This window comes from Wallemia mellicola, assembly GCF_000263375.1.
Source record: "Wallemia mellicola CBS 633.66 unplaced genomic scaffold WALSEscaffold_6, whole genome shotgun sequence".
NCBI lineage: Eukaryota > Fungi > Basidiomycota > Wallemiomycetes > Wallemiales > Wallemiaceae > Wallemia > Wallemia mellicola.
The window spans coordinates 202,482-229,664 of NW_006531963.1; the positions used below are offsets into that span (position 1 = coordinate 202,482).

Sequence of the window (27,183 nt, forward strand, 5' to 3'; positions counted from 1 at the left end):
GTGGATACCATGATGTAGATGATTGTAATCATATTTATATGCTACTCTAGATTCAATAAAATACTTTCACTATCAGCTCACACCTTCGATCTCTTCCTCCAACATCAAAATGAACTTCTTGAGGAATATAAGCACAAATCTACGTACAAACGCAGTAAAATCGATGAGAACATACTCCACTCAACCTAGAATCAGCCTCGCAAACCTCATAAACAGCGGTAGCAAGCCGAACAGCCAAGATCCACTCACTGGTACGAGAGCACTCACACCAGAGGAGATATGGGCACAGGCACACCAACAGCGTATGCGTACACTCGCTCAGGAGCAGCCATTGTCTCTCTACGCTGGACGCACCGTCGTCGTTGGAAAATACGACAAAAACAGCGCAACTTCACAAGTAGAGAGAGCATGGAAGAGATTGAATGGTACATTAGCCAGAAATGAAGTGAGAAGAGACCTCATGCTCCGTGATCGCTATGAGAGACCGCATCAGATGCGCAGAAGACTGAAGAGTGAGAGGTGAGAAGACTGTCGTGTTTCTAATGACACATACTAACTATATGCAGACATAGAAGGCGATTCGCTGAGTACATCAGACAGAAAGTCAGTCTCGTACATAGCATCAGAAGACGCAACGAGATGTTAAAGAAGTAGGAGTTATTTTGTAGCTGGATTTCTTGTATCAGATAATAGAAAGTATTTATATTACAAACAGTGTGCTCGGAGAGTAAAATCTTTGGGAACTACAGAAATAAGGAATGTAAAATATTATAGACGATCTCACTATTAAAATAATAGTAAATTTACTTTAAAACGTCTATTGATTTTTCACTGACTGTAAATTTGGTGAGCCACCAATCATACTCTTTTTATAAGACGGTCTGGTCGAGATCACATAAATTTAAAAATGCTTAGAAGCGCAATCACAAGGAGTCAGCTAAGCAGAGTAGCAAAAAGCTCTCATAGATCCCTCTCTAGTTCTGCCTTTAGAAATGCAGAGACAGCCCCAATGATCAAACTCACCGTAGACGGTAAAGAAGTGCGTATTCGAGTTTATTGCTGTATTATACGCTAAACGTTATACCACAGGTCGAAGTTCCACAGGGTACTGCCCTCATTCAAGCTTGTGAACTCGCTGGTAAGTACAGGTGCAGGTATCAGCCTACAACAGCGCTCACGCGCCATAGGCGCCACTATTCCACGTTTCTGCTACCACGACCGCCTTGCAATTGCTGGAAACTGCAGGTTAGTCTCAGCCAATCAGAGTGTCGATATACTAAGTCCTATATAGAATGTGTCTCGTTGAAGTTGAACGTGCTCCAAAGCCAGTAGCAAGTTGCGCTATGCCAGCTATGCCAGGCTCTAACGTATTCACCAACTCTGAGCGTACAAACAAGGCTAGAGAAGGTGTCATGGAATTCCTTTTAGCTAACCACCCACTCGATTGTCCAATTTGTGACCAAGGTGGTGAGTAAATTTCTCTCTGCGCCTTATTTACTCTAACTTTTACAGGTGAATGTGATTTACAAGATCAATCGATGCGTTACGGTTCAGACCGTTCCAGATTTTTTGAAGTTACAGGAAAGCGTGCAGTAGAAAACAAGGATTTCGGTCCACTTGTTAAGACCTCCATGAACCGCTGCATTCAATGTACAAGATGTGTTAGATTCGCCAACGAAGTTGCTGGTGTTGAGGAATTAGGTACAACAGGACGTGGAAATGACTTAGAAATCGGTACATACGTACAAAAGACCCTCGACAGTGAACTGTCAGGTAACATTGTCGATTTATGTCCAGTTGGTGCACTCACTTCAAAGCCATACGCTTTCACCGCCAGACCATGGGAATTGAAGACTACTGAGACTGTAGATGCTTTAGACGCAGTCGGTTCTAACATCAGAGTCGACTCAAGAGGACACGAAGTTATGCGTGTACAACCACGTGTCAACGACGATGTCAACGAGGAGTGGATCAGTGACAGAACCCGTTACGCATGCGACGGTTTGAAGTACCAAAGATTAACAAACCCACTCATTAGAGTCGGTGATAGATTCCAAGCTGCTTCATGGCCGGATGCCTTAGCTACCGTTGCCGACAGTCTTAAGAAGTCTGGTGCAAAGGGTGACGAGATCCAAGCTATTGCTGGTTCACTCGCTGACACTGAATCACTCGTCGCTTTGAAGGATCTTCTTAACAAGTTAGGCTCAGAAAACACCGCTCTCGAAACCAAGAGAGGTAACGCACCACCAGTTCACGGTGTTGACCACCGTTCAAACTACCTCTTCAACGTCACTATTCCAGGTTCAGAAGATGCAGATGCAGTTCTCTTCATTGGTACTAACCCACGTCACGAAGCTGCCGTCATTAACTCACGTTTCCGTAAATCATACTTGCACAATGGCACTGACTTTGGTGTCATTGGTGATAAATTTGACGCCATCTACGACTACGAACATATCGGTGTTGACGCAAAGACCGTTGGCGACTTCCTTTCTGGTGGTGTCAAGTCACCATTCGCTGAGAAGTTCAAGAACGCAAAGAAACCATTGATCGTCGTTGGTTCAGCCGTCGCTGAACACCAAGATGCTGAATCTGTCTACGCTGCTATTGCCAAGCACGTTGAAACCAACAAGGAAAGATTCTTGACTGAGGAATGGAACGGTTTCTCTACTTTGCAAAGAGTAAGTGTTTTTCTCATAAAAAAAATCCTCACTAACATGCGCTAGGCTGCTTCACGTACCGCTGCTTATGACGTTGGTTTCGTTCCATCACATCAAGCACAATCAACAAAAGCCAAGTTTATCTACTTGCTCAATGCAGATGACTTTGACCCAGATGTAATCCCACGTGATGCTTTCGTCGTCTACCAAGGACACCATGGTGATGTTGGTGCACAATACGCTGATGTCGTCTTACCAGGTGTTGCATACACTGAAAAGGGCACAACCTGGATCAACACTGAAGGTAGAGCACAATTGGGTAGAGCAGCTATCTCAGCACCAGGTGCATCGAGAGAAGACTGGAAGGTCATTAAGGCATTGTCAGAACTCATCGGCAAGCCACTTCCATATGAGGATATTGTCGCTATTAGAGACAGACTCTGGGAAATTTCACCTGCATTAACAAGATATGATGAGTTGGAAGCACCATCAAGTGTATCAGTAGGATTAGGATTGGCGGAGTTGGTCAAGAACGGTCAAGCTACCACTTCAACTACACCATTCCAAAAGCCATTTGAGAACTTCTACCAAACTGATCCAGTTTCAAGGGCGTCTGTCACCATGGCAAACTGTGTTAAGTCATTTGTTAAAGGCCAAAATAGCGAGGAGACATCAATCCCAGTTGGCAAGGATGAACAACAAAAGCAATCAAAACATGCTTAAATTCTAGAAGAAAAAAAATAAAACAAGATGGCATTCAAGAGACACAACTAATCCACTCACACTTTCTCTTTACTTTTTATTAGATGAATTTGACTTGGATAAATTCCTATATCCTAATTGTAAATTTAACGCAATCTCATTACTATTTAAAAACAAAGTCTGTAGATAACTATATAGTAACTATCTAATAGCTATCTAATGATTGACCAGTCTTCTTCCTTCACTACAATCAGGATGCTTAGTAGGGTATTTAGCAGAACGACGTTGAATGCGTTAAGAATGCACAACCAGCGCAGTATACAAACTAAATCTAATCTTTTACCTATTGTCAATCCTACAAGAGCTACTGCAGTAGCTACACCATCCCAATCACAATCACAAGGAATGAAAGTTAGATCCTCAGTCAAGAAAATGTGCGACGGCTGCTCAATAGTAAGAAGAAAAGCTAGACTTTATGTAATTTGCTCGAAAGATCCAAAGCACAAGCAGGTGAGTATGCTTTTGTATCAAAAAGATAATTACTAAGACTGAATAGCGTCAAGGATAAAAGATAATGTACAATAATTTGTAATAGAATGCATTTTTTACTCTATTTTAAACCAAACTTCTTCCTTTACCGTCATTTATGAGTTTCTTCAATAAACTGAAAGGTGGCGAATCTAGCAGCAAGACAGCGCCATCTGATGATAGCCAATCGTCTTGGTTTTCATCCATCTCCTCTAAGTTCGGTGTGTAATCTTCTACGATAAGATAGCATTCCTAATCAAACGATAGGAGGCGGTTCAGATGATAGCAAATCATCTTATAAATCTACCAAAGCAGTCGATAAAAGCGAGAAACGTCGCCAGGCATGGCGACAATCCGATAGAGATCTCTGGGCTGATGAGGAGGACGACGTTGAGGATCCAAAGTTAAAGCAGTATTACAAATATAAGAAAGATCGCGCGAAGGAGAGAGATGCAAATGAGAATAGTATCTTTACTCAAGTACAGCGGGCGTTCAGTACGTCAGATTATCTATGCCAAGTCTTGTCCTTTGCTAAATATATCATACAGATGAACGTGGAGAAGTACTCACGCAGGTGTGTTATAGGGTTTTATACGTTCTACAGTCTTAATACCAGGCAGGTCGAAGAACAATTTCACAATATGGCTTCAAATGCTTCAAAAATGGCTGGAGAGGTGGGTTTTACCTTAATTATTGACTTCAACACATCTAATAATATACTCAGGCTCAAAACACAGCTGCCAAAGGTTTGTTTCACTTACTCATTTTGTTTTTGCTCACAGGAACGCCTAGAATCTGCTAAGAAGGTAAGTATCTACTCAGTTAATAAGCTTATTTGACATCTTTAGACACTCGGTAGTTGGTTCTAATAGCATTTTGTCATATATCATCACCTTTTTCATATCAATAATCAATTTCAACCATCACTTTAGTCAATTAGTGTTGTTGTCCTCAGTAGTCTGCATATGCGAGTATGAATTAGTCTACCACCTCTATATTATCAACGTAAACTCCTTAGCAATACCACCACTGATGTCTTCCAACCTTGTATGTCAAAAAACTATTATCTTCTAAGTATCGAATGAGAATATGTCATCTACACACAACATGTACTAATGCAAAAATAACTTCAGCATAAAATCATTTTAATGTAAAAATGATTAAAAATATATACCAATTGACCGATGAGAGATTCGAACTCCCGGCCTTCAGATTTGGAATCTGCTGCGCTACCACTGCGCCAATCAGCCGTTGTGCTTAGTTTATTTTTCGATGATTAGTATTCAATTTTGCGGAATAACCGTTTTAAATCTACTCTTGTGGCGAATTTAATATGAATCTACATAGTTCCATCTGGGACTTTCAATCAGAATTGGCGATACTTGGGCATGATATCGTGATTGATGGTCTGGGATACACTTTCTGGATATACTTGACCAATTAGCCTCACACCTGACCGAAACTAGTACGACCGCCCTAGATTTTGTGTCCCGCAGCTTCGGCTAACGCACCACTTTAAAAGTTGATGGACCGATTGAGCTTTTTGGCCTATGAGTCACAAATGACGAACTATACTAAAGACCCACATGCCTGGAGACGTTTCAGCTACAAGAATAGCACGAATTGTATATAAAACAACAATAATAACCGCTAAAACAAAATGTTGGACCAACTTGCCCTAAAATTTCAAACCAAATGAAGTTCATAAAGCCACCAGGTACGTAAAGAATGAAGACATTCCATCGCTTTTTATACCCCACTCTTAAAGAAGATAAGCGCCTCACGAATGGCCCGGAAGAGCAGGCTCAACCGCTGTTACTGAAACCGCCATGGTAAAGAGACTACGATATTAATTAGACACCGGAAAGTTGATCCCTAGTACATACTTTGGCTATAGGAAAGGCTCGGGTAGAGACGTATTCTACGTCACTGAATCTATGCAAATGCTTTGAAGCAGAAGGTAGTACTCGCTGGCCTAGACGCACACGGATCTTTCAAAAATGTCATGCATGAAACGCTTCTCGATAAATGCAGGATGGTCGGACTATCAACATATCTCAAGAGATCGATAGCATGCCTTTGGGGACGAAGAATATGCTTCAATTATCCAATTACAGTTCTTTGACTTTTACACTTAGCAAAGGCTCCCCACTAGGTCCTCAGTAAGCGGGCCGTTGTGTTTGATATACAACAGTACACTTTATGAGTTTCTCAGACCGCAATTGACTATGTGCTCAAGATACCCTGGTCGTTCGTCATAACAGAGAACAATCGAAAAAACGTAAATCATCAGGACACTTTACGACATTAATCACGAAACGCTTCAAGCCAATTTAACGCGACATTCAGACCTTCATACTATAAGGAGTATTGATGGATGTAGTTAAACTCTGTATCGTCTTGATATGTTTAGATTTCGTCATCATTATCCTTGGATACGAAAGTGATAATAAAAAACATTGCGGCGCAGTAGTGGTAAGGGTTCATACTTTCATGGGGATTAAACGATAAATTTCATTATTATTTATACACCAAACATTCTGAAATTTAATTGAATCGAACCTTTACAGTGAAATTTTTCAAAGATGATTTAATTTTGGATACCTTTATTTCTTATATAGAAAAACATTTATCAAGTTTCGTTTAATATATACCATTATGACATCGATACAAGATATAGCTAAAGTTCTAAATCACAATGACAGAGCAGGTATTATACGTCTATTAGGAGTAAGACCTGAATATGACTACAGAAATATCCCTGAAGTCTTAATTGGAGATCCTGATGATGATCTTTGGGTAAAATATGGACACTCTGAAGGAGGTGTTCCTGCAGTAGCGATAGAGAAAGGATGGCATTATAAAGGTTATGAAGGAAATTGGAATTGGAGTGATAGCGTCTTTGAATTTACGTCAAACACTATGGGGGACAGTGACTGGGATTCGATAGATGATGCTCTAGGAAGTTGGGGTTACTTCCGCACTGATTAAATTTGTTATTAGCTTTGGTAGAACAAGCCAATGCCTTTCTTATCCTATTTTACAAGAATGTAGTAATTTCCATTCACCAGAACAAACGATATAATTCTTTATAAGAAACAAAACAAAACGACCAGTAACTATAATGATAAAATTCTTCTTTATGAAGATAAATGTATTAAATTAAAAAAGAACTTATTGTAAAAGGTTTGATTCCTTAACCTGTGCCTTTCGTGTGGGCAATTAGAACTCAGGATACTGGTGTATACATGTTAAACACGTTATATTTTGATCATGTAAGTTGGCGGTTTTGTACAATTTCATCCGTTCCTCGTTGCCCTCATGTCCGTATTGCATCTCAGAGTTTCTAATATTGTGTTCGTACCTAGTCTCTAAATGACACTGTATGTTCAGCACCTGTATCCGAGTTTAGCTTTAGAACTGATATATGACATAGCTCACTAATAACCTAACTACTGAAAATAAATTCAGACGCATGATGTGCTTTTTTTAAACGTAGTCTATGACGTTTATATTTCAAATGAAGGTATGTGCGCGCTGTTATACCTAAGGAATTATGTTCTACAATGTATCAACAATGCCTATACGTTGTTAAGAAACATAGATGCATTTTACTAATAATTAATCTCTTTCATTACGCTTAGTTGAGATGTTTGTGAATGCAAGGTTAGCTCAACGTTTATATATCTACTTCTACAGTTATGACGGTGCAACGAATAATTGACTCTAATATGAAGACTCGGATAGTGATTTTTGGATATTTACACTAAGTGTTAAACGGAAGACACCAAAAATTAACTATCATCATCAAATTTGGAAGTATGTGTGTTCGACAATCAGGAACAGTAGTCCAATACTAAGACTTATTATGCATTACACCACTACACATCGATCGTCTTCAACAAACCAACCAAAGGAATCTCATTGGCACCTAACCTATGGCAGCGAAATGGAATAGTGATAGTAACGAGGAATATCACTATGTTAAAATGAAGAATAAAAATGACACCATGAAACAATGAACAATGTTGAGAAGGTGTATTGAGATAATTAGAACCGTACAATATATATTTATAAATATCTATCTTCTTATCATTTTTAACACCATAGTCTTTATTAAACGAATAAACACATCCTCCTATCTTGTATACAACGAACTCGCATCTTAACTTTGGGTGATCAAAGAGGTTTAGTTTAATGGCTACTTACTATCTTTTGTTTGACAGGCTTTCTTATTTGAAAACATAGTAGAATGACATATACTAATATTTGGGCGCTGACTAAAACTCACAAACTGTGGTAATTAATCAGTAAAACATTATTTAGAGTTAGATAATTACAATAATGTAGCTTCAATCATCAATAGCAACATTTGACAGATAGTGATAGGGGTAAGTAAATAACGGAACTGAGATTAGATTAAATCTTTTGCAAACCAGATGCAACACTTTTACAGATGTTTCTATATACTGTGAAGTTTCGCACTCATTGTTCCCAAGTTATATCATTCGATAGTTCATCTTAGACATACTATATTGCCCGTATGATGTATCATCATAATCAATTTACAAACTATAAGATATAGAAGTAAGTTAATTTTATCATTTAATTAGTCTAAACGACTGCTAACCTACGATAAGAGTGATTTCAACGCTGATGAAATGAAAAACAGGATGGCAGAGGTGTTGTTGTAATAAATATAAGCTGCTAACTCAGAAACAAGTAAACTGTATGAATTAGTACATCAATATAAATTATAAGTAAATGTTTTAATATCGTAAAAATTTGTTTGGAAGTCTCGTCGATTGTGATCACAATGTTTATTGATAATTAATAGTTGGGTGTTTATAGAATAGTTTGATCTATCAGGGAAGTTAAATAAACATTCCAACGGATGGTGAATATATTAGACTATAAGTTCGTACCATATTCTTGCTTTTAAACAGTGATGACGTATCTATGACTTTTTCAATCTACCAGTTCGACACATGCCAATCTGATTATAGAGGTTTATTGGATATTTATAAGGCCTGATAATCGCCAGTGTATTCGCACTTTGATTCGCTATCATAACTGCAAGTAGAATGTCGTCAGTGATATTGAATGAAAGGTCTATCCATGGAGTAAACATCTGTTAAACAATTACCTTCTGAAGGTGCATTCGTTTTATATAATGCTTCTAGACGTAGGCGGGTGCTTCACGTTTGGTATCAGCACTATTTATTTATTCACGCATAGACGTATTGAATTCAAGGTGAAATGAAATGAACAATATAGAGTTGATAATAGATACTGCACATATGATGTGAGCAATACCCAGATGACAGTGATATCTGTTTGTATGCTCTTGTTTCAAGAATCCAAGGATCCTCCTCATACGTTATAGCAGATATATTGCTTGTTCGACGTAGTGGCCACTATCATATAGAATAGGCTAGGTTTCGATCATTCATTAGAGAACTTAATGTCAATACCTGGCCATATTGCTTTCGATGTGTTAGAGATCTACTCGAATGCCGTACACAGAAATGAAGTCTGACTAAATGATCGGTGCAATAGGCTCAAGGGGTAATAGGGTAACAACATCATATGAAAATTACAATTACTTGCTTGATAGCTGATGAAAAGCTGGGACTCTTACCCTATAATATGACTCATTTTTAGTATAAGCATGGTAAGAAAGCGACTCAAATGTCCTGATGCATTATTTAGAAACCAATAAGATTATATTAACATTGAATGGTAATTGACAAATGTAAGATTCCATTGGTCACAATCGACATCTCATTCATGTTGTCTACGGGCCTGAAGAATAAGATAACTATCACATGGTAATGTTCCACTTCAAATGAACCACTTCTACTTGGTATGTGAAGCTTTGCTCTCCAACTCATCTCTGACAAATTGATAGTACAATTTATGCATTCATTTTATATAATAATCACGTTTGAAATATGTTACAAATACTAACGAAGCACTCTTGGATTATTGTAGGATAATCACTGTTCTATTGGTGTTACCGCTGTGGTAGCCCCATAGATGCCTACCATCTCAGATCGCAGTGGACCACAGCCAGATCGAGTCTCAGCGAAGATGAGCAAATGCAGCATCAGCACATTCTTAAAGGATGAAATGCGCTCTGGAGTCACAGGATATTCAGAAGGCTGCGTCGATCTAGCCATTATCCGATCACTTCCCATTTTGGGACACTTTTTAGTTTAGATATCGATAGATATCAGATTATTTCAGCCTATTCAGTGTCTATAAATTGCTAATATTCTATATCTCTCATAGATATCGACTTCTGGTCTTTGTTCGACGTCTGTGGACCGCAGTTTGGCTCGACAAGCAGCAGGAAGTGGGCAATCCTTTGAAGGGTGGAATGCGCTTTAAAGAGCGCAGCTACATTCAAAGGACTAGTACTAATTCCAAGTGTTAGTTTCGATCTTAGGAATGCACTATTTTGACTATTTAAGGCGAGACTTTCATCTCTTACTTCTTCATCAACTACGACCAACATCTCTAGCTCAAACAATTACAGAGAGTTAGTTCTTTCATGCAAAAGCAAAAACAGTTGAAAGGTGGGTACATGTTGCACATCAACCTCACTGACGTCAGCTCATAAATAGCCATGCTTAGATCACTGCTTTTGGCGCAGTCGTCTTATTATTTCTGTTCATGCAGAGACTCGGGTGGAGTATACACTGTATCTTTTGCATGTCAGCTCCGTAGAATCTTTGTCAGAACGGGTTGAGTAGCCCGTACGCGCACGAGTATAGAGACTCCTGACAATGCTACTTCGTCCGTTTTCTAAAGTCACTGACGGTGTTTTCGCTACAGGTTATGTGTACTCTATTGCACGCTTCCTCGCGCTACTGTCAGAGAAGACGGTTGAGAGTCAGTCTAAGCATTGTGAATTACCGTTGGTTCACTGCTCACGCTGGAATAGAGAATATAGTTAATACTATTTGGCCTATCGTTCAAACCATTCGGATATAGCTGCTTGCAGCTGGTAGGATTTATGTCCCAGCGGTGAATCCGCCCCCATTCACTGTAGCCACGCTGGGATATTAAATAGAGCAGAACTACCATGGGAATATTTTCCTGTATTTTCGATTTAGCTGGAAACAGCTGGTGAGGACCATATCCCAGTGGTGAATTCGCCCAGATTCACTGCCCGCGCTGTTGGGATATAGAATAGAGTTTTTGACGCTCTTTGGCCTATCGTTCAAACCGTTCGAATATAGTTGCTTGCGGCTGGTAGGATTTATGTCCCAGCAGTGAATTTGCCCCGATTCACTGTAGCCATGTTGGGATATAAATAGAGCTGACTACCACGGGAATCTTTTCCTGTATTTCGATTTAGCTGGACGCAGCTGGTGAGAACCATGTCCCAGTGGTGAATTCGCCCAGATTCACTGCCCGCGCTTTGGAATATAGAGTTCTTGACGCTCTTTGGCCTATCATCGGAATCTTTTCCTGTCTTCCCGATATAACTGCTCGCAGTTACTGGAATTTTGTCCCAGCAGTGAATTTGCCCAGATTCACTGTCCGCGTTGGAACATAATATAGAGTTCTTGACGCTATTTGGCCTGTCATTGGAATCTTTTCCTATCTTTTGGATATAGCTACGAGCAGCTGGTGGGAATTATGTCTCAGTAAAGAGAATTACCGCTGGTTCACACCTCGTGCTGGGCTCTATAACGTCTTGGTTCTCGTTTGAGCTATGTCAAACATTTATCTTGGCCGTTCTTGGAGGTTAAACATAACCGGTGAGCACCAATTAACCTTATAGTAATGTAAACTTATATCTTCTCTAAGTAATTCTTGCGGTGTCTGAAGTATCCTAACAGTCATTGGTAAGCCCTACATCTTTTACACTATCCTATAGATGCTTTAGTATGCAGCAAACTAATCCCAAATTTGCTCAACAGTAACCAAGCGTTGGTCACAACCGGTATGTCCCAGTATAATTCACAGCAAGGTAAACGATCTCACCTTGTAGTAGCTTTGGCAGCGGTGGAAGTAGTCTCTAGTATGGATCAACAGTAGCACAATTTACCGCAAAGTATTACAGCTCTTGTCAGTAATTCTGTGGTAGATATTGTCAAGTCACAATCGGTCATATTGGAGGACTAATCTATAGCTATACTGTTTGGTTTGGTATTCCAGATGGTGACACAAATCTGGTTAGAAATTAGGTTAACAATTGGTTCGAAGGTTGCAAAACCTCATACAAAGAGATATAAAATGTTGCGATGCGCTATCAATAGTATTCATTTGGCTCGACAGGGCGATGTACCAAGATATGATTTGCTGAACAAATATGGAGACAGCAGATTCACTTAAAACACACAAGGTCTCGAATTATGTGGGTGACTATCACCTCGAACACTCCCCTTGAATCCATCTCGGACGTCGGTAGATTTCTTGCAGTAAAGATCAGCAGTATCGACATAGCGGATGTTTCAATTCTATGTAGTAACATGACATTCATCGAGGTTAGACCTCATATGACAAGGCAGTATCACGAGCAGAAGGATGTTCGCTACAATAGACAAAGAAGGGAAAGTGTTGTGGGAAATGGGCTGTGAATGAAACAACCCAGGTGCCTTGGTGTCTTGCTTTTTGCAAACACCTTTAGCGTTTGGTCGCCTCATCAGCTCGTCTTCCATAAGCTTAACTCTAATATGATCGACACTGTAGGCTGACATTGTACTCTTGGTACATAAGGGCACTTTTTGTTTCTAGTTGAGGCATGTTAGTAAGCATCTCACTAGTTAAGGTGCAGCTATATGCTTCTTTAGCGACGGTTCTTTGAGCTGACTACGTAAGTCATATTATTTGTGTCTAGATTTACTGACACTTCATAGTGACTGGTGATTGGCAAATGTGGGTCTTTTTATTGAAACATTGGTTGTTGAGTAAGTCATTTTATTCTATCATGAGCTGTCTTACTCCTATGATATATTTACGGTTTATTTAGCAGCTCTTTGAGTTTCATCTGAGCATTGGTGATACCGGGGGAGTTTGGTTACTGAGGGAATCCAAAGGCTTTAGACATATAAGTAATAGAATAGCTCAATAGAATAGCTCAGTTATTAACAGTATCTTGGTCACTAAGAATTCAACCATGTCTGGTTTTTCTTTATGTCGCCTTATTCGTCTGCCAAAATATCATCTAACAGGAGACCTTAGCTTGGTTTAGATCTACGTAAAAAGGCTTACTTTTATTCTATGGATGGAAGCTATCGTAGTGATAGTCGTCGAACTCTGTACGAAAGGAATCGTTCGTTCGGATAGGCACTAGTCGCTTTAGTTTGATTCGATATGGTTGCAAATACATTCATTATATGACGGCTGAAGGTCTTTAAGCCAGCATCTGTGCCAAAAATGATAACGTTAGTCTCGCAGTAAATAGGGCTTTAGCCCATGACCTATATTAAGTGGTTACGTACATCTTACTCGAAGAATTATGTGTATTAACTACGGATGATAACTAATCTCGCGAGATGAATCTTTTGCAGATGTTCTGAATTGGAACAGGGGCACTGCAAGTAGTAGAGTCTTATAGTCTAACACTCTGTTACGCTCAAACTTTTTTCTAACGATTCTGTCTGACTTTTTCAGACAATCACCTTCGATGTAATTCTCTTTTTAAACACTACTTAATAGGGTTTGAATCGTACGTTAGATATAAAACTCTCGGGAATTTGTGTATTATGTTTATTTCAACGATTTCGGTTTGGGTACATTTCGTTCAAGCAATAAGACAGAATGCAACGATGTCCTTTGAGAGCATCATCTTCATTTAGACCATCGTGAGTAGTATTTTTTTTTGATATATAGGAACAACTTTGTCTCTAACAATGCACAGTCTTGATGTCAAGGGAATGTCATTAGATATCTCGCTCAGCCTAAGTTACTAGGCTATAAGGAAGATGTTGGTATTCCACTCGATAAGGGTATTATTAGGGTCAAAGCAACGCAAAAGCGAGAGTGCTCAAGAGGGCCTGGAATATCTGTGGAAGACAATTTGGAGGATTCTCGCTTTCATGACATATACCACCAGTGCTAACATGCAGATACCGAAGCTAGTCAATATGATGTTTTATCATTTGATTACCCAAAAGAGGGCGAGGGTGGTAAGAAAGTAACTATTAGCTATATTAACGAGTTAATGATGAATTTCTGCTCCTTCTTGTATATAATAGTCTGTTGAGATGGATTAATTGTAGTCTTACCAATTTATGTGACTGGACGCTAGAAAAAACGCTAGATGATGGGTAGAAGTAGACAAAAGTGCAGACTTATGCACTCAATTATATACTACTGTCTAAGTAAGCTCTCAAATAAGTTGCGAAATTGGTGAGGATGTCAGCCTGAGAAATCTTGCAAGCGGGTGAAAAAATAATTCCAGGAATCGTCTCTTTTATGTATGTAACATATAATACTTCAAGTAAATCTGAGGAACTAGTTTTACTTGTACTGCGAAAATCTGTTAGCAAGGCGAAATTTATATAGAAGACGATAAAACCTACCTTGACGAAACCAATAGCACTGGCATTCTCACGGAAGCATTGACGGCAGATGTCCATACCGTATTTCTAGAGAAAAGTTGTTAAGTATGGCGTATAATCTTTTATGGTAATAAACCTACACGGATCAAACCTTGGCCGTTCTTGCCGCATACACGACAGCTACGTGAACCTTTACCGTAGATTCTTGGGCGTGAGTACCAGACGTTGGAATGAGCCATCGAGAACTTGTGGTGGTAGATGAAGAGAAGCCAACTCGCAGGTCTTCATTCATTCAAAAATTTGATTTAAATTGTAATAAAATAATTTATTAATTAGTTTTATATATTTATTTAGTCTAGCCTCTAAAGCAGCTTTTTAGCCATATAAAATTGGTTTTGATGTAGATATTTATTCACTGTAAGATAGTTGAGATATATGATAATATCTGATATAGTTTGATATATAGCAACTATTGTATATAATAAGCAAGCTCAAACTACCGTATATTACAGTCTGACATCTCTTTCACTCTTACCATGGATTTAGCACAATTTGAAAAGGAAATTGCTACAAAAACATTCCTTAAAGGACAATTATACAGCAGCGACGATTTAGAAATGTATAAAAACTTACACTCTGCTATCGTGAGTTTGATATAACAACAGCGAAGACGAAACTGATAAGTGACTTATGTAGGCACCATTGCAAGCAGCACAATTACATGCATTCCCAAACACCGTTAGATACTTCTCACTCATCCAGAAACTCGAACCTGCTCGCAAATTAGGACTTGAACAGTTGACATTCGATTACTCAACATTCCCTAAACCAGTTCGTGTTGCAGATGCACCAAAGGAAAAGAAACCTAAGAAGGATGCTGCACCAGTCAATAAGGAAGCACCTGCAGGTACTTCAAAAGCTGGTGCTGAGGGTGCAGCAGCCAAAAAAGAAGGTAAAAAGGATAAACCAAAGAAGGAGAAAGCCCCACCTGCTCCACCGGCACCTGTTCTCCCACCAAGTCCATCTATGATCGATTTGCGTGTTGGTAAGATTGTTAAGGTTGAAAAACATCCAGACGCTGACAGTTTGTGCGTATAAACCATAACTATACTAGATTATACTAATAAACTACTAAAGATACGTCGAGCAAATTGATTTGGGTACTGAAACTAGAACTGTTGTCTCAGGTTTGGTCAAGTATGTCCCAATTGAAGAAATGCAAGATAAGATGGTCGTCGCTATTGTGAGTTAATCTTGAACATTAGCTTAAACGATTTAACAAACCCAAGTGCAACCTCAAACCAGCTTCCATGAGAGGTATCAAATCTTTTGCTATGGTTCTCTGCGCCACTTCCTCAGACGGCAAAGATGGTGGTGTCGAATTTGTCAACCCACCGGAGGGTAGTGCACCAGGTGACAGAATTTTCTTTGAAGGTTACGAAGGTGAGTAATTTTTCTATTTAAGACATCCTGTTGACATTCAACAGACACCAAACCAGAGGAACAACTCAACCCTAAGAAGAAGGTATTCGAAACTATCCAACCTGGTTTCAGAACTTTGGATACACTTGAAGCTTGCTGGATCAACCCAGAGACGAGCAAACCACACCTTATCAAAACTTCAAAGGGTATTTGTAAGGCTGGTAAATTTGCAAACGCTACTCTTTCTTAAAAACTTTACATATAAATATATATCTTTAGATTGCATAACTTTTCAATACGATGAGAACGATGATATCACATGCAGAGTGTAATAATTCATAATTTGTTCTTGTTTTGATATATTTTACCGTAGATAAGATAAACCAAGGGTAAGCGGTTGAAGTATTTCCTCTACTTCTATTTCTTCGACGTTGATGAGCAGCACTATAGAAGATCTTGTTTTAGAAGGAGGGAACTGTTATACGGATATATCAGGCAGTCCAGGTGTTGGACGTACTAGTATTATAACATCGAGTCTCATAAAGTTCCTCAGTTTGGCTGAAAATGCAAACGCGTATGCTATCATAATTGATGTAAATGGTGATCTCAATCTACGAGGTATAGACGATGAAATTACAAGTCGTATGTCTGTATACGTGTAATTATAACAATATATTAATGTACTCTTAGGTATCAAGTATGTTAGAACGTTAAACCTGTCTTCGTTTCTGGTTACTATTGCTGCTTTACCTGCATATATTGAGAGTAGCCCATTTACTGTGAGCTATTAACTGTATGTAGCCCCATCTGATGTGGATCAACAGACAAAGGTCGTCGCTATCGACACAATATCAAATTACATGCGTAATCCGGATATCACGCAGAAGCATAAGATTTCTATACAGAACACCATCAGAAGTTCTTTCAATAAGCTAACTAATGATATGTCTGTCAAGGTGCGTCGTTGGTTTTAATGGTAGATCCAACCAATTGACTTTCTTAGATTATTAGCACGAGCGATGCGGTTATAAGGCGTACGCATACTATAGATGACAATTCAGTCCGTATCGCTAATCTAGGACTCGAGAACAATAACTATATGGGTCCTTTTCACGCCTCAAATTTCAATCAGATGGCGAATTTCAGACAACTACAGCTGTCATACGAGCCTGGAGAACCTAAATCCAGGAAGGCTAGGATAATCGGTACAGATCCTGAAGTTTGTATGACGTTTTCGATCGGTGAGGATATCATCAAGCAAGAGGGATAGCATATACTTTAGCATAGTAGACAGAGTAGTACATAGGATTAAGTACAAAGATACGGATGGCACGGATGGGATTATCTTGACCTCTTCCTTCATATTAGCAGATGAATTAGGTAATGTCGTACAAAGTTGTCTGTGCCGCGGTGTTATAGGTACATAAAGATCACTTTATGACAACTCGCAAGCCGTAACTTATTCTATCCATTCCAGTCCAGTTGCTCGTATGGATGGTTACGTACGTTTTCAAGGATATGGGGTGACGATTCATGATTTCATCGCAGCGATCTCAGAATCGGAGAGGTCCAAGACTTCATATAGCAAGCTAATGACAGGTTATATCACAGCATTCGTCAATAGAGTTACACCAGCTTTAAGTCAACTATCGTATGCAGAGAGAGAGAAAGACTTGTAAGGTGTTTCCAAGTGATCTTCGAAGGTATCTGGCTCATTATGTCCAAAAAGGGTATAAGACATCTACATCAGCAAATGATAGTGTTGTCGATGAATTCCTTGGTTTCTCATCGATTATGCAGCCACTAGATGATGAAACCAATTAGAACTTGAAATAGGTACCGAGATATTGATGAAGAATAGTCGTATATCGAGGAAAGTGACATGTTGCAAAATAATAGCTGGATCTGCAACATCTATCGAGGCTGAACTGGACTCTTAATAGATTTAAGTACATAAATAATAAGAAATGGATTGTAAATTGGATTAAATTATAGAACTACATTTTCTATTAAATAAATCGTTAGAAGAGAAGATAGTCAGCACCTTGAAAAGCCACCTTCATCATGTCCGTGAGTAGAAAGCTGCTCTCAATATAAGCGTATATTAAATATAAATAGTTTGCTCAAACACTCAACAATACGTTATTCAAGCGTAATAGTACATACGTCGCAACCATTTTCGTTGGTACATTTGCATTCGGTGTTGGATTCGACGTCTTGACAACTTCAATCTGGGACAAACACAATGCAGGAGTGAGTTTTTCATTATATAGGGTGTAGTATATTTTGTTGCTAGTCAGTTTATTTAGTGGTATATCACCTCCACCAATCAATTTGATTTGATTTTCAACTTAGATTTACTAATAACAAAAATATATTACACACTATGCTCTAAACTATATTCTATACTATTTACTAACAATATCTTTAGAAACAATGGCCAGAACTCCGTGCTAAGATACTTGCAAAGGGAGAGTCTGACGATGAATAGATTTGTAATAAGAAATAAAACATTAATTTACTTTTTTTTATATTTAAACATTTCGGTGGCATTCTTAAACGCCTTCTTGGTTCACAACTCTCACAACTCTGAGCAGTCATAAGATATGGATAGAGTTAGTCACGCAGAGAGAAAGAAAGCAGAAGAGGGTGCGTCTATACTCATTATCGTCGTTAATGTTTTATTAAGAATACCTCAGAACTCCGTTATTACGCCAAGAATCGCGATTTACCTGTTGAAGGCGAACCTGCTGCACTAAATAAAGACTACGATGAAAGCGCAGCAGACGAGCAAAGATACGGACTGAATGCACAGCCAAGTTTAGACAGTGACAAGTTGAAAGGTGCGATCCATGTACCAGAAAATGTAGACGAAACCACAGCATACGAAGTGAGTGAATAGACAGACAATTGAATAACTTCACTAACAATTATTAGGAACCAAACTACAGACCACCTGACTTTGTTCCTTCTGATAAAGTACCAGGAAGTGCCCTTAGTCCAGATGCTATACAAGCTCAAGGTACACACACTGGTCCATCTGTTAGCGTTCAAGAGGCTGAGAAGACTCAAGTAGATGATGGTATAAAGAGATCACCATCACACCAATCAAAATTAGGACATCTCAAACCACACTTACAATTCCTTTGTGGCCCTATGTTAAAGTACGACACAGTTGTAGATAATGTTTGGTACGGTGCAGCTATGATTGTCACAGTTGACCAGGGTAGCCAGTACGATCCAGCACCTCTTTTCACTTATAATTGGAATAACGGCACGAAAAAAGTCGATGGTCAATCAATCTACGTCTACAGGGGAAGTTCAGGTAGCTTTACATTCTGGAGATTCATGATTGATATCCCAATGTCAGAAAATGAAAGTCCAGTTGATTATAATATCAACGGTGGTGCACGTAACACCTTCCACATCCCGGCTATTGGTCAACACCTTCGTTGGATAGGCCAAAGTTGCAATGGTTTCTCTATGGGTGTTAACCCAGCTGATTTCAACGGTCCACACAAGCTTTGGGATGACGTTCTTAGACAACACTCAGAAAAGCCTTATCATACTGTCGTTGGTGGTGGTGATCAAATTTACTGTGATATACTCATGCGTGAACCTGAATTACAAGACTGGGTTAACGAGGTTGATGGAAAAGAAAAGCAGAAGATGCCTTTAACTGAGGCAATGTCATATGCACTCGATAGGTTCTTCTTTAATCACTATGCAAAATGGTTTAGAGCAGGTTCATTTGGCGAAGCTATTGCAAAGATACCACAAGTTAATATTCTCGATGACCACGATTTGATTGATGGATTTGGTTCATATCCTGATGAGTTAATGTTTTCACCTATCTTTAACAAGATTGGTACATGCGGTTTCTTCTGGTATTTACTATTTCAACAATTTACAGTAATGGAAGTTGATGGTTCCAGAATTACCGCCCCACATGGATATGGTGAGATCACAGATGCCCAAGTTAAAGAGAGAGAAAGATCAGAACAATTGAATATACCAACACCAAAACCACATACTTTCAAATCAATGATCATTGGTGGTGATGGTGTATACGTTCCTTTCCCAACTCACAACACATTAACATATTTGGGTCCAAAAGTTTACATGTTAGGTTTAGATTGTAGAGCCGAAAGAAAACTAGACCAAATGTGTAGTAAGACTACGTGGGATATCGTATTCAGCGCTATTAGAAAGTTACCTGAGGAGGTTGAACAATTGGTTTGGCTAATTGGTGTACCCCTTCTTTACCCAAGAATGGTCTTCGCTGAGAAGTTTTTAGAATGGAAGGGTAATCCATTAACTCACATTGGTAGACACCCATGGCTTGGTTTGAATGGATTCGTCAATAAGTTTAACAAAGATGCCGAATTACTTGATGATTTGAACGACCATTGGTGTGCTAAGCATCACAAGAAGGAACGTAACTGGTTTATTGAAGGTGAGTGGAAAATACTAATTTAATTATTACTAAGAAAGCATTTAAGAATGTCAGAAATTGGCCTTAGAATGTAACCTTCGTATTTCATTCTTGTCTGGAGATGTTCATGCAGCAGCTGTTGGTAGAACATACTCAAAGAAAGTAGAACCAACGAAAGACCATAAATTGATGTACAATATTGTTACATCTGCAATCGTTAACACTCCACCTCCTCCACCTGCTGCAAAGTTGGTTAACTTCTTGGCAAAGAAGCATCACAAGAGTTTGCACTATCTCAAGACAGAAGAAGATGCTGTTAAATTGTTCGAAATTGACACAAATGGGGAGAAATCTTCATTCCCATACGTTATGCCTAGAAGAAATTGGACTTCCATAGAATTTGACAATGAAACAGGAGATCTTGTTTATGATATCAAAATTGAAATCGAAAAGGGAAGTGGAACGACAAAGAGGTAAGTGGTCGTAATTTAGAGATCTGTGATAGCTTATAATACTCTCTAGCTATGTCATAAAATCTCCCCCACCAAGATACAAGTAAACGGATGTATATTTCCTGCAGACACTTTTTAATTACCCTTAGCTTATGATAAACCAACTAATATGGAAATATATACGCTTTCGTTCTTTTTTTTCTTTTTAAGTTTTAGATTCATTTCAATAGAAAAACAGGGAATATTTAATTTAGGCGCCGAGGATGTGTGCTGCAAAATCACGGTAATTTATGTTTCCATCGCTATTGATTGTGTTATTAATATTTTATTATTGTTTAAATAAAAGTTAAACTCACGATGAAATTGGGACACCTTTTAACAATTCATCAACTTCAGCATCTGACATTTTCTCACCGAGGTTAGTAAGAACGTATCTGAGTTCACCTGCACCGATAACACCGGAACCATCTTTATCGAAAACTTGGAAACCTCTTACGAAATCTTCGAGTTCACCAGCAGGTTTGAAACCATCTGGACGTTGAAGAATAGTAAGGAATGTTTTGTAATCGACTATATAATAACATAAGACGCGTTTATTTTTAATAGAAAGACGCACGCTCTGATGGGGCTGAACTACGGAGTGATTCAACTTCAGCTTGAGTTGGGTTTTGACCTAAAGCTCTTAAAAGGTCGCCAAGTTGGCCTGAGGGTATTTTTCCAGTACCACGTTTATCGAATAAAGCGAATGCTTCTCTTGCTTCTATATGTGACGCGTTTAGTTTATGCTATGGGCGTAGTAATTAAATATATTTACCTGCGTCTGACTAGAAAATATTAATAAAATAATAAAATAAATTAATATGTATTTACCATTATATTTTTATTTTCTGTTTGTGATTGAATCGGTACAAGGTAATCGTTAGCTTCAGACAATTTACTAGCGATTTGAATGTTTAAGAGATTTTTAAATACGACGGCGAGAATATCTCAGGAATCGCACTTTGAACAAATAACAAGAAATGGTTACTCTCATAATCCATCCGCTATTCCACCATCGAGCGATCCTCTCTTGGGATACCTCACAAATCTCATTATGAAGGATGGGAAGAAGGCTAGAGCTCAGAGTCATTTGAAAAAAACATTAACAGAGATCAAAACATTAACAGCTAATACTACCGAGCCCGTATCGCTAGTCCGTAACGCTATCACTATGGCCGCACCTTCTTTCCGTTTATCAAGCAGCAAAAAGAATAACAAAGTTTTACACACTCCATTAGCACTCACAGAGAGGCAAAGAATTAGATTAGCTTTTCAAGCTCTCATTAAAGCATCTGACAAACGTAATGAGAAGTTCCTCCATCAGAGGTTAGCTAGAGAGGTTCTAGCTATACTTGAACAACAAAGTGATGTACTTAAGCGCAAAGAGGAAATACACAAAGCTGGTGCTATCAATAGAGCTAACCTTGTTCAAGCGATGTTAAGAAGATAATTTTGCATAGATATATTTTATTATTACAAGTTCCTAGGAAGACTTTAATCATTCCTACGTCGTTTGCTACTCTCTTTGGCTTCTTTAGCTGCTCGCTTCATTGCTCTTTCAGCTTTACGTGCTTTGCGCTCTTCTTTTTCAGAAGTTGTCGGTTTAGATGCTTTCTTTTGTTGCTCACGAATGTAAGCTGCCATTGGGTCTTCACTTTCCTCGATATCTTCGCTCTCACTCTCACTTCTGTCCTTATCTTGAGAGATATACGTCAAATATTGTCCTTATTAAGGAGTAAGTAACTCACGATTTTTATCACTTTCTTCCGTCCACCGAGCGTTTAATTGTTCATTGTCAACTTCAACCATTTCACCTTCCTCGTTCTTGACTTTCGGTTGAGAGTACTTATCAACATGATCAACCCTGAGTGTACGACCCAATACAGTCGATCCATTGAGGTTATCTACCGCAAGTACTGTACTCCGTTGATCTTCATACATAACAAAAGCAAATCCTCGCGATTTGCCTGTAGCCTTATCCTTTGGCATATTGATATCTGCGATTTCACCGAATCTAATTTTATTTATTAATTCAATCTTAGTTATATTCTATTTACTAACTGTGATAATATCGTAATTACATCTCCTTCTGTTAATCCAGTAACGAGACCACCTATATAGACGTATGCAGAATCTATATAAGATATTAGATATTATAGGTTACTTATAATATACCGACGTACGCTTATACTGATCATGCCAACTTGCGTCTGATAGATTAAGCTGCAATTCCTTCTCGTTCTGTGGATTGTAAGCTTAGCCTTAATAATAATGAAGAATGTTTACTAGAGATTGAATATGCTTAACTTTACTTGATATTTTTTAGTTTATATACTATATCATCTTGATATCGTTACTTACTTCATGACAATCAAGCTTTAAGGAGTTTAGAATGGGCGGTGCTAAAAGAATAAAGACAAGATTAGCAGAACCTTCATATAAATATGGTAGAGACATACAACCACACTATTTCACTTCCTCACACTTCGTTATTAACTTCATATCTGACATTGACGAATTAATAAACACATACAAAAATGAGAGACAAACATCTGAATTGGATACATTTAGCTTATTTATGAAATGTTATACTCGACTACGTTGGAGAAATGTACACTTTATTCACCTACACGCTCACATTCGTATTGGATTTTATCAATCAATTTTCAGGCTCTTATTTGGTGAGTGATAGCATATATTTAATTTATGATACCATATTTACAACTTAATAGAGTTATTTAAAGAACGTAAAGAGGATTTTGACTCTATAACTACGATATTACTCTTCAGCTATGTCATTTATTCAACGCAACCAGATGATGAACAGCTATTTAGAACGACTCATATACAGATTGAGGTTGGTGAGTTTGTTCATGTAGTAAATAAACTATCTACTAACTAAACGAAGACACATTGGATGTGGTTTATCAAACTCTTAACCAATTAGATGATGCAGACTTACTCAAATGGGCAATAAATCAACTTAAATTCTCAATTCACCCATCGCAATCATTATTACCACGGATTATACCCTCCTCAGAAGTCAAAAGAGTTATACCAACGACAGAAAGATCTGAACAGGTCATTGAGAAACTTTTAGATACCCATGCGAGATTATACAGCTTAGAGAAGCGTTTAGATCTAGTGAAGCAGGGTAAGTTTGATGAAATTATGCTAGGTGAACAATTATTAGAGAGTGATATCACTGAATTCGCTCAAATTGAAGGTATAAGTCAATTTAACTTATCTAATGAGGACGATATAGACAAACTCAGACGAGTGCGAGCTTCTACGATAAACAAACTAGTAGATATTGAATCTGAAGCCCATAATCTAGGACTAGATAGTATGAAAAGTTTAAATTTATGATGATTCTACTTCCTTTTCTTGTATTTTATAACCTTTTACCTTTTTAAAAGTTAAATATTGTAGATTAAAGAATAAATAATAACTTACTCTATGATCTTTAAGCATATCGACGTATCTATTACTAAGCTGCTGACAGTTTGCGTAGTGATTAACGCCTTCATATTGATGGCATTTTTGTAATTCCTGTTTAACTAATCTTAACTCCATAGCGCTAACCCAGCTTTCTCTAATGTGATTATCTTGAGCGTCTTTGAGTGCTATAAAAGAGTTGAATATGATATTAAAATAGTAGATTAATAGCTACCTTGTAAATCCTCAATCGATGACATTTTTTTATTACCAAATTCGTCGTTATGTAGATAGCCTCAGCTGAATAGCGCGCACCTCTCACTCTTCTCATAACGAACTAAAAATGTCAATAAATGAGCAAAAGTTACAAGAATTAGGTTCTAAGCATCCTGCACCTCCAAACTTCAAATACTCTTATGGTACTGCTGGCTTTAGATCAAAGTTAGTCGTCACCCTTTTGATGTCTTTACTTTAATAACCTAAAAATATAGAGCTAGCGTCTTAGATAGTGTATTGTTCCGCGTTGGTTTGATAGCTGTATTCAGATCACAAAAATTAGATGGTAAAGCTGTCGGTGTTATGATCACAGCATCACATAACCCAGAATCAGTGAGCCTTATCTTCTTTTCTATTTATTTTTACTAACCTTTTAGGACAATGGTGTTAAACTCGTTGACCCACATGGAGATATGCTTGATCCAAGCTGGGAATCTTACGCGACTGGTTTAGCAAACACACCAATTGAATCATTAAGTTCATACTGTAACCAATTAGTCAACACTCTCAAATTGGACACTACAAAACCAGCTAATATCATTATTGCAAGAGACACACGTCCATCTGGTCTTGATTTACTTAATTCCTTGAAAGATGGTATCGAAGCTCTTAACAATGGTTCAGTTCAAGTACAAGACTTTGGCTTGGCTACTACACCTGCTCTTCATTATCTCGTTAGAGCGACAAACAGCAAGGGTACGAAAGATGATTACGGTGAACCAACTATCCAAGGTTACATGTCTAAAATGGTCCAATCTTTCTTAAGTCTCGTTCAAGGGAAACCAAATATACCTGCACTTAAAGTTGATTGTGCTAATGGAATTGGTGCACCATATATCAAAGATCTTATCAACAAACTTAATGAAGCTGATGCACCTTTAACAATTGATGCAATTTTTGATGATACTACACCTGCTATTGGTAAATTAAACAACGGTTGTGGCGCAGATCATGTAAAGAGTAAGCAACAATTACCTATTGGTTTCCAACCAGAACCACTTGAACGTTGTGCAAGTTTAGATGGTGATGCAGACAGAGTCGTTTATTACTACAACGATCAAAGAGGTAACTTTAAGTTACTTGATGGTGATAAAATTGCCAGTTTATTAGCAGTTTTCATTATCGAACTAGTTGAAAAAGCTGGTATCACTGAAGAAGCTAAAGTTGGTGTTGTTCAAACAGCGTACGCTAATGGTTGTTCATCAAAGTTTATCAACGCTCAACAAGTACCAATTAAATGTGTACCAACTGGTGTTAAGCATCTTCACCATGCTGCTCAACAATATAGTATTGGTGTTTACTTTGAAGCTAATGGTCATGGTACTGTTTTATTCTCACCTGAGTTTATCAATTTAGTTAAAACTACAACTCCAACAATGCCAGCACAACAGACCGCGCTTCAACAATTATTAAGTTTATCAGAACTAGCAAACCAAACTGTTGGTGACGCATTATCAGACTTGTTATTAGTTGAAGCTATTTTAATTCAAAAACAATGGGGACCTGCTGAATGGGATGGATTATATGAAGATTTCCCTAACAGATTAGTTAAAGTAACTGTGCCTGATAGAACGGCATTCACAACGACCGACGCTGAAAGGAAGCTCGTTACACCAAATGATTTACAAAAATCAATTGATCAACACGTTTCGAAATATCAAGATGGTAGATCATTTGTTAGACCATCAGGTACAGAAGACTGCGTGAGAGTTTACGCAGAAGCTCAAACGCGCGGACAAGCAGATGAGCTGGCATTTAAAGTTGCAGGATTAATCTACGATAGTCAGCAAGGTGATCCAATTTCAAGACCAAAAGAATTTTTGTAATTTTTATTTAAATTATAACGTTTAACCCGGTCGATCTCTAGATTCCGTGCTGTGGCGAAAAAGTGATTTGATAAACGACGTTCAAGGGGGATTACTAATAATAAATATATTATATACACTATTCAATATCTTGATTTAGCGATCTAAATATCTGTTAATAGGTGGTATTAGATACTTTATACATACGATGAGTACACACAATATACCACCATCGACACTGTATTGGTAAGCTAAAATCTATTATATTGAAGTAGACAAGTCCGCTTATATATATACAGGTCACCTCATTCATATCCTTCTTCATTAGTTAGATTATGCATGTTGGAGAAAATATATGAATCCAAGGACCTTAAGTTAATACAGGTTGATTTAAATATGGGTGACAACTTTCATCCATCTTTTTTAAGTATCAATCCAGCTGGAACTGTACCTTTACTACTCGTACCAAACGCCGAGAGTATACAACCAGACAGAGCACCTGAGTTTACAAGAATTGCAGATACAAAAAATATATGCAATTTTTTAGCAACCAAACGTAGATCAATTCCGTCACTTATACCATTACCCCATTTAGTTAAAAAGTCAAATGAGATTATAGATTACCTACATTCAGGCGATTTAGATACAAATTTTTTAATGTTATCCGCAACAAATAACAATGAATTAGAATTAAATAGTTCAAGAGCTGAATCTTATTTAATTTCACGACAAACAGCGTTTGATAGGTATAGACACCTATGTTCGTTAGACAGAAAGAATTGGTTTGAATTAAAATCACAATCTAATCTGGATATTTTGAATATATATAGGTTTAGATCATTAAACGATGATCAGATTCTATCAAACAGGCAAGACTTTTTTAAAGCAAGTCAAAAAACTTGGTCA

At 38.0% G+C, this 27,183-nt stretch overlaps 17 protein-coding genes and 1 non-coding gene across 18 annotated transcripts; 12 read left to right on the forward strand and 6 right to left on the reverse strand.

Annotated features, from left to right (window-relative positions):
* The first annotated feature begins 30 nt into the window (after nucleotides 1–30).
* Nucleotides 31–708, forward strand: WALSEDRAFT_60015 (hypothetical protein). Its single transcript, XM_006957516.1, has 2 exons — nucleotides 31–519; nucleotides 567–708. The coding sequence occupies exons 1-2, from the start codon at nucleotides 110–112 to the stop codon at nucleotides 652–654; spliced, it is 498 nt and encodes a 165-aa protein (XP_006957578.1). The 5' UTR covers nucleotides 31–109; the 3' UTR covers nucleotides 655–708.
* Nucleotides 709–886: 178 nt separating this feature from the next.
* WALSEDRAFT_32031 (NADH-quinone oxidoreductase) lies at nucleotides 887–3,535 on the forward strand. Its single transcript, XM_006957517.1, has 6 exons — nucleotides 887–1,039; nucleotides 1,090–1,138; nucleotides 1,188–1,245; nucleotides 1,292–1,467; nucleotides 1,513–2,681; nucleotides 2,727–3,535. Exons 1-6 carry the CDS (start codon nucleotides 908–910, stop codon nucleotides 3,381–3,383), a joined length of 2,241 nt encoding a protein of 746 aa, XP_006957579.1. The 5' UTR covers nucleotides 887–907; the 3' UTR covers nucleotides 3,384–3,535.
* An 82-nt stretch (nucleotides 3,536–3,617) lies between these two features.
* On the forward strand, nucleotides 3,618–3,930 carry WALSEDRAFT_68307 (hypothetical protein; the record flags this gene model as incomplete). The annotated part of the gene is made up of 2 exons (XM_006957518.1): nucleotides 3,618–3,872; nucleotides 3,919–3,930. 2 exons carry the CDS (start codon nucleotides 3,618–3,620, stop codon nucleotides 3,928–3,930), a joined length of 267 nt encoding a protein of 88 aa, XP_006957580.1.
* A 1,138-nt stretch (nucleotides 3,931–5,068) lies between these two features.
* On the reverse strand, nucleotides 5,069–5,140 carry WALSEDRAFT_t36. Its single transcript has one exon. It is a non-coding gene; the product is annotated as a tRNA-Trp (tRNA).
* A 1,408-nt stretch (nucleotides 5,141–6,548) lies between these two features.
* On the forward strand, nucleotides 6,549–6,881 carry WALSEDRAFT_63533 (hypothetical protein; the record flags this gene model as incomplete). Its single annotated transcript, XM_006957519.1, has 1 exon — nucleotides 6,549–6,881. One exon carries the CDS (start codon nucleotides 6,549–6,551, stop codon nucleotides 6,879–6,881), a length of 333 nt encoding a protein of 110 aa, XP_006957581.1.
* Nucleotides 6,882–10,578: 3,697 nt separating this feature from the next.
* On the reverse strand, nucleotides 10,579–13,997 carry WALSEDRAFT_32032 (hypothetical protein). Its single transcript, XM_006957520.1, has 6 exons — nucleotides 13,768–13,997; nucleotides 12,764–13,711; nucleotides 11,899–12,720; nucleotides 11,712–11,847; nucleotides 11,185–11,662; nucleotides 10,579–10,937 (listed from the first exon to the last, which is right to left on the reverse strand). Exon 3 carries the CDS (start codon nucleotides 12,602–12,604, stop codon nucleotides 12,365–12,367), a length of 240 nt encoding a protein of 79 aa, XP_006957582.1. The 5' UTR covers nucleotides 12,605–12,720; nucleotides 12,764–13,711; nucleotides 13,768–13,997; the 3' UTR covers nucleotides 10,579–10,937; nucleotides 11,185–11,662; nucleotides 11,712–11,847; nucleotides 11,899–12,364.
* Nucleotides 13,998–14,288: 291 nt separating this feature from the next.
* Nucleotides 14,289–14,663, reverse strand: WALSEDRAFT_37091 (40S ribosomal protein S29). The gene is made up of 3 exons (XM_006957521.1): nucleotides 14,551–14,663; nucleotides 14,432–14,497; nucleotides 14,289–14,378 (listed from the first exon to the last, which is right to left on the reverse strand). Exons 1-3 carry the CDS (start codon nucleotides 14,647–14,649, stop codon nucleotides 14,370–14,372), a joined length of 174 nt encoding a protein of 57 aa, XP_006957583.1. The 5' UTR covers nucleotides 14,650–14,663; the 3' UTR covers nucleotides 14,289–14,369.
* Nucleotides 14,664–14,936: 273 nt separating this feature from the next.
* Nucleotides 14,937–16,118, forward strand: WALSEDRAFT_60017 (nucleic acid-binding protein). The gene is made up of 5 exons (XM_006957522.1): nucleotides 14,937–15,054; nucleotides 15,107–15,498; nucleotides 15,548–15,653; nucleotides 15,700–15,853; nucleotides 15,898–16,118. Exons 1-5 carry the CDS (start codon nucleotides 14,947–14,949, stop codon nucleotides 16,080–16,082), a joined length of 945 nt encoding a protein of 314 aa, XP_006957584.1. The 5' UTR covers nucleotides 14,937–14,946; the 3' UTR covers nucleotides 16,083–16,118.
* Nucleotides 16,119–16,266: 148 nt separating this feature from the next.
* Nucleotides 16,267–17,511, forward strand: WALSEDRAFT_63536 (hypothetical protein; the record flags this gene model as incomplete). The annotated part of the gene is made up of 6 exons (XM_006957523.1): nucleotides 16,267–16,474; nucleotides 16,523–16,611; nucleotides 16,657–16,788; nucleotides 16,836–17,051; nucleotides 17,095–17,230; nucleotides 17,285–17,511. 6 exons carry the CDS (start codon nucleotides 16,267–16,269, stop codon nucleotides 17,509–17,511), a joined length of 1,008 nt encoding a protein of 335 aa, XP_006957585.1.
* Nucleotides 17,512–17,880: 369 nt separating this feature from the next.
* Nucleotides 17,881–18,337, forward strand: WALSEDRAFT_44729 (ubiquinol-cytochrome C reductase). Its single transcript, XM_006957524.1, has 3 exons — nucleotides 17,881–17,902; nucleotides 17,951–18,085; nucleotides 18,264–18,337. The coding sequence occupies exons 1-3, from the start codon at nucleotides 17,897–17,899 to the stop codon at nucleotides 18,321–18,323; spliced, it is 201 nt and encodes a 66-aa protein (XP_006957586.1). The 5' UTR covers nucleotides 17,881–17,896; the 3' UTR covers nucleotides 18,324–18,337.
* A 101-nt stretch (nucleotides 18,338–18,438) lies between these two features.
* WALSEDRAFT_28104 (hypothetical protein) lies at nucleotides 18,439–20,826 on the forward strand (the record flags this gene model as incomplete). Its single annotated transcript, XM_006957525.1, has 5 exons — nucleotides 18,439–18,481; nucleotides 18,532–18,722; nucleotides 18,770–20,288; nucleotides 20,335–20,740; nucleotides 20,790–20,826. The coding sequence occupies 5 exons, from the start codon at nucleotides 18,439–18,441 to the stop codon at nucleotides 20,824–20,826; spliced, it is 2,196 nt and encodes a 731-aa protein (XP_006957587.1).
* WALSEDRAFT_60018 (EF-hand protein) lies at nucleotides 20,823–21,628 on the reverse strand. The gene is made up of 5 exons (XM_006957526.1): nucleotides 21,590–21,628; nucleotides 21,534–21,543; nucleotides 21,336–21,479; nucleotides 21,076–21,289; nucleotides 20,823–21,021 (listed from the first exon to the last, which is right to left on the reverse strand). The coding sequence occupies exons 1-5, from the start codon at nucleotides 21,590–21,592 to the stop codon at nucleotides 20,970–20,972; spliced, it is 423 nt and encodes a 140-aa protein (XP_006957588.1). The 5' UTR covers nucleotides 21,593–21,628; the 3' UTR covers nucleotides 20,823–20,969.
* Nucleotides 21,629–21,640: 12 nt separating this feature from the next.
* Nucleotides 21,641–22,693, forward strand: WALSEDRAFT_44740 (ribosomal protein S7). Its single transcript, XM_006957527.1, has one exon. The coding sequence runs from the start codon at nucleotides 21,669–21,671 to the stop codon at nucleotides 22,206–22,208; it is 540 nt and encodes a 179-aa protein (XP_006957589.1). The 5' UTR covers nucleotides 21,641–21,668; the 3' UTR covers nucleotides 22,209–22,693.
* WALSEDRAFT_56985 (hypothetical protein) lies at nucleotides 21,641–23,124 on the reverse strand (the record flags this gene model as incomplete). Its single annotated transcript, XM_006957528.1, has 6 exons — nucleotides 21,641–22,482; nucleotides 22,507–22,772; nucleotides 22,820–22,892; nucleotides 22,942–22,999; nucleotides 23,045–23,069; nucleotides 23,120–23,124. 6 exons carry the CDS (start codon nucleotides 23,122–23,124, stop codon nucleotides 22,253–22,255), a joined length of 657 nt encoding a protein of 218 aa, XP_006957590.1. The 3' UTR covers nucleotides 21,641–22,252.
* WALSEDRAFT_60020 (hypothetical protein) lies at nucleotides 23,118–24,460 on the forward strand. The gene is made up of 5 exons (XM_006957529.1): nucleotides 23,118–23,439; nucleotides 23,491–23,619; nucleotides 23,667–24,166; nucleotides 24,215–24,384; nucleotides 24,432–24,460. Exons 1-3 carry the CDS (start codon nucleotides 23,151–23,153, stop codon nucleotides 24,125–24,127), a joined length of 879 nt encoding a protein of 292 aa, XP_006957591.1. The 5' UTR covers nucleotides 23,118–23,150; the 3' UTR covers nucleotides 24,128–24,166; nucleotides 24,215–24,384; nucleotides 24,432–24,460.
* Nucleotides 23,150–24,478, reverse strand: WALSEDRAFT_37108 (hypothetical protein). The gene is made up of 5 exons (XM_006957530.1): nucleotides 24,432–24,478; nucleotides 24,215–24,384; nucleotides 23,667–24,166; nucleotides 23,491–23,619; nucleotides 23,150–23,439 (listed from the first exon to the last, which is right to left on the reverse strand). Exons 1-3 carry the CDS (start codon nucleotides 24,454–24,456, stop codon nucleotides 24,122–24,124), a joined length of 240 nt encoding a protein of 79 aa, XP_006957592.1. The 5' UTR covers nucleotides 24,457–24,478; the 3' UTR covers nucleotides 23,150–23,439; nucleotides 23,491–23,619; nucleotides 23,667–24,121.
* Nucleotides 24,479–24,522: 44 nt separating this feature from the next.
* On the forward strand, nucleotides 24,523–26,329 carry WALSEDRAFT_60021 (phosphoacetylglucosamine mutase). Its single transcript, XM_006957531.1, has 3 exons — nucleotides 24,523–24,637; nucleotides 24,688–24,805; nucleotides 24,850–26,329. Exons 1-3 carry the CDS (start codon nucleotides 24,540–24,542, stop codon nucleotides 26,296–26,298), a joined length of 1,665 nt encoding a protein of 554 aa, XP_006957593.1. The 5' UTR covers nucleotides 24,523–24,539; the 3' UTR covers nucleotides 26,299–26,329.
* Nucleotides 26,330–26,353: 24 nt separating this feature from the next.
* Nucleotides 26,354–26,940, forward strand: WALSEDRAFT_60022 (hypothetical protein; the record flags this gene model as incomplete). The annotated part of the gene is made up of 2 exons (XM_006957532.1): nucleotides 26,354–26,523; nucleotides 26,577–26,940. Coding segments are annotated over exons 1-2 (402 nt in total), but the record flags the coding sequence as incomplete, so codon positions are not given.
* Between the last annotated feature and the right edge of the window lie 243 nt (nucleotides 26,941–27,183).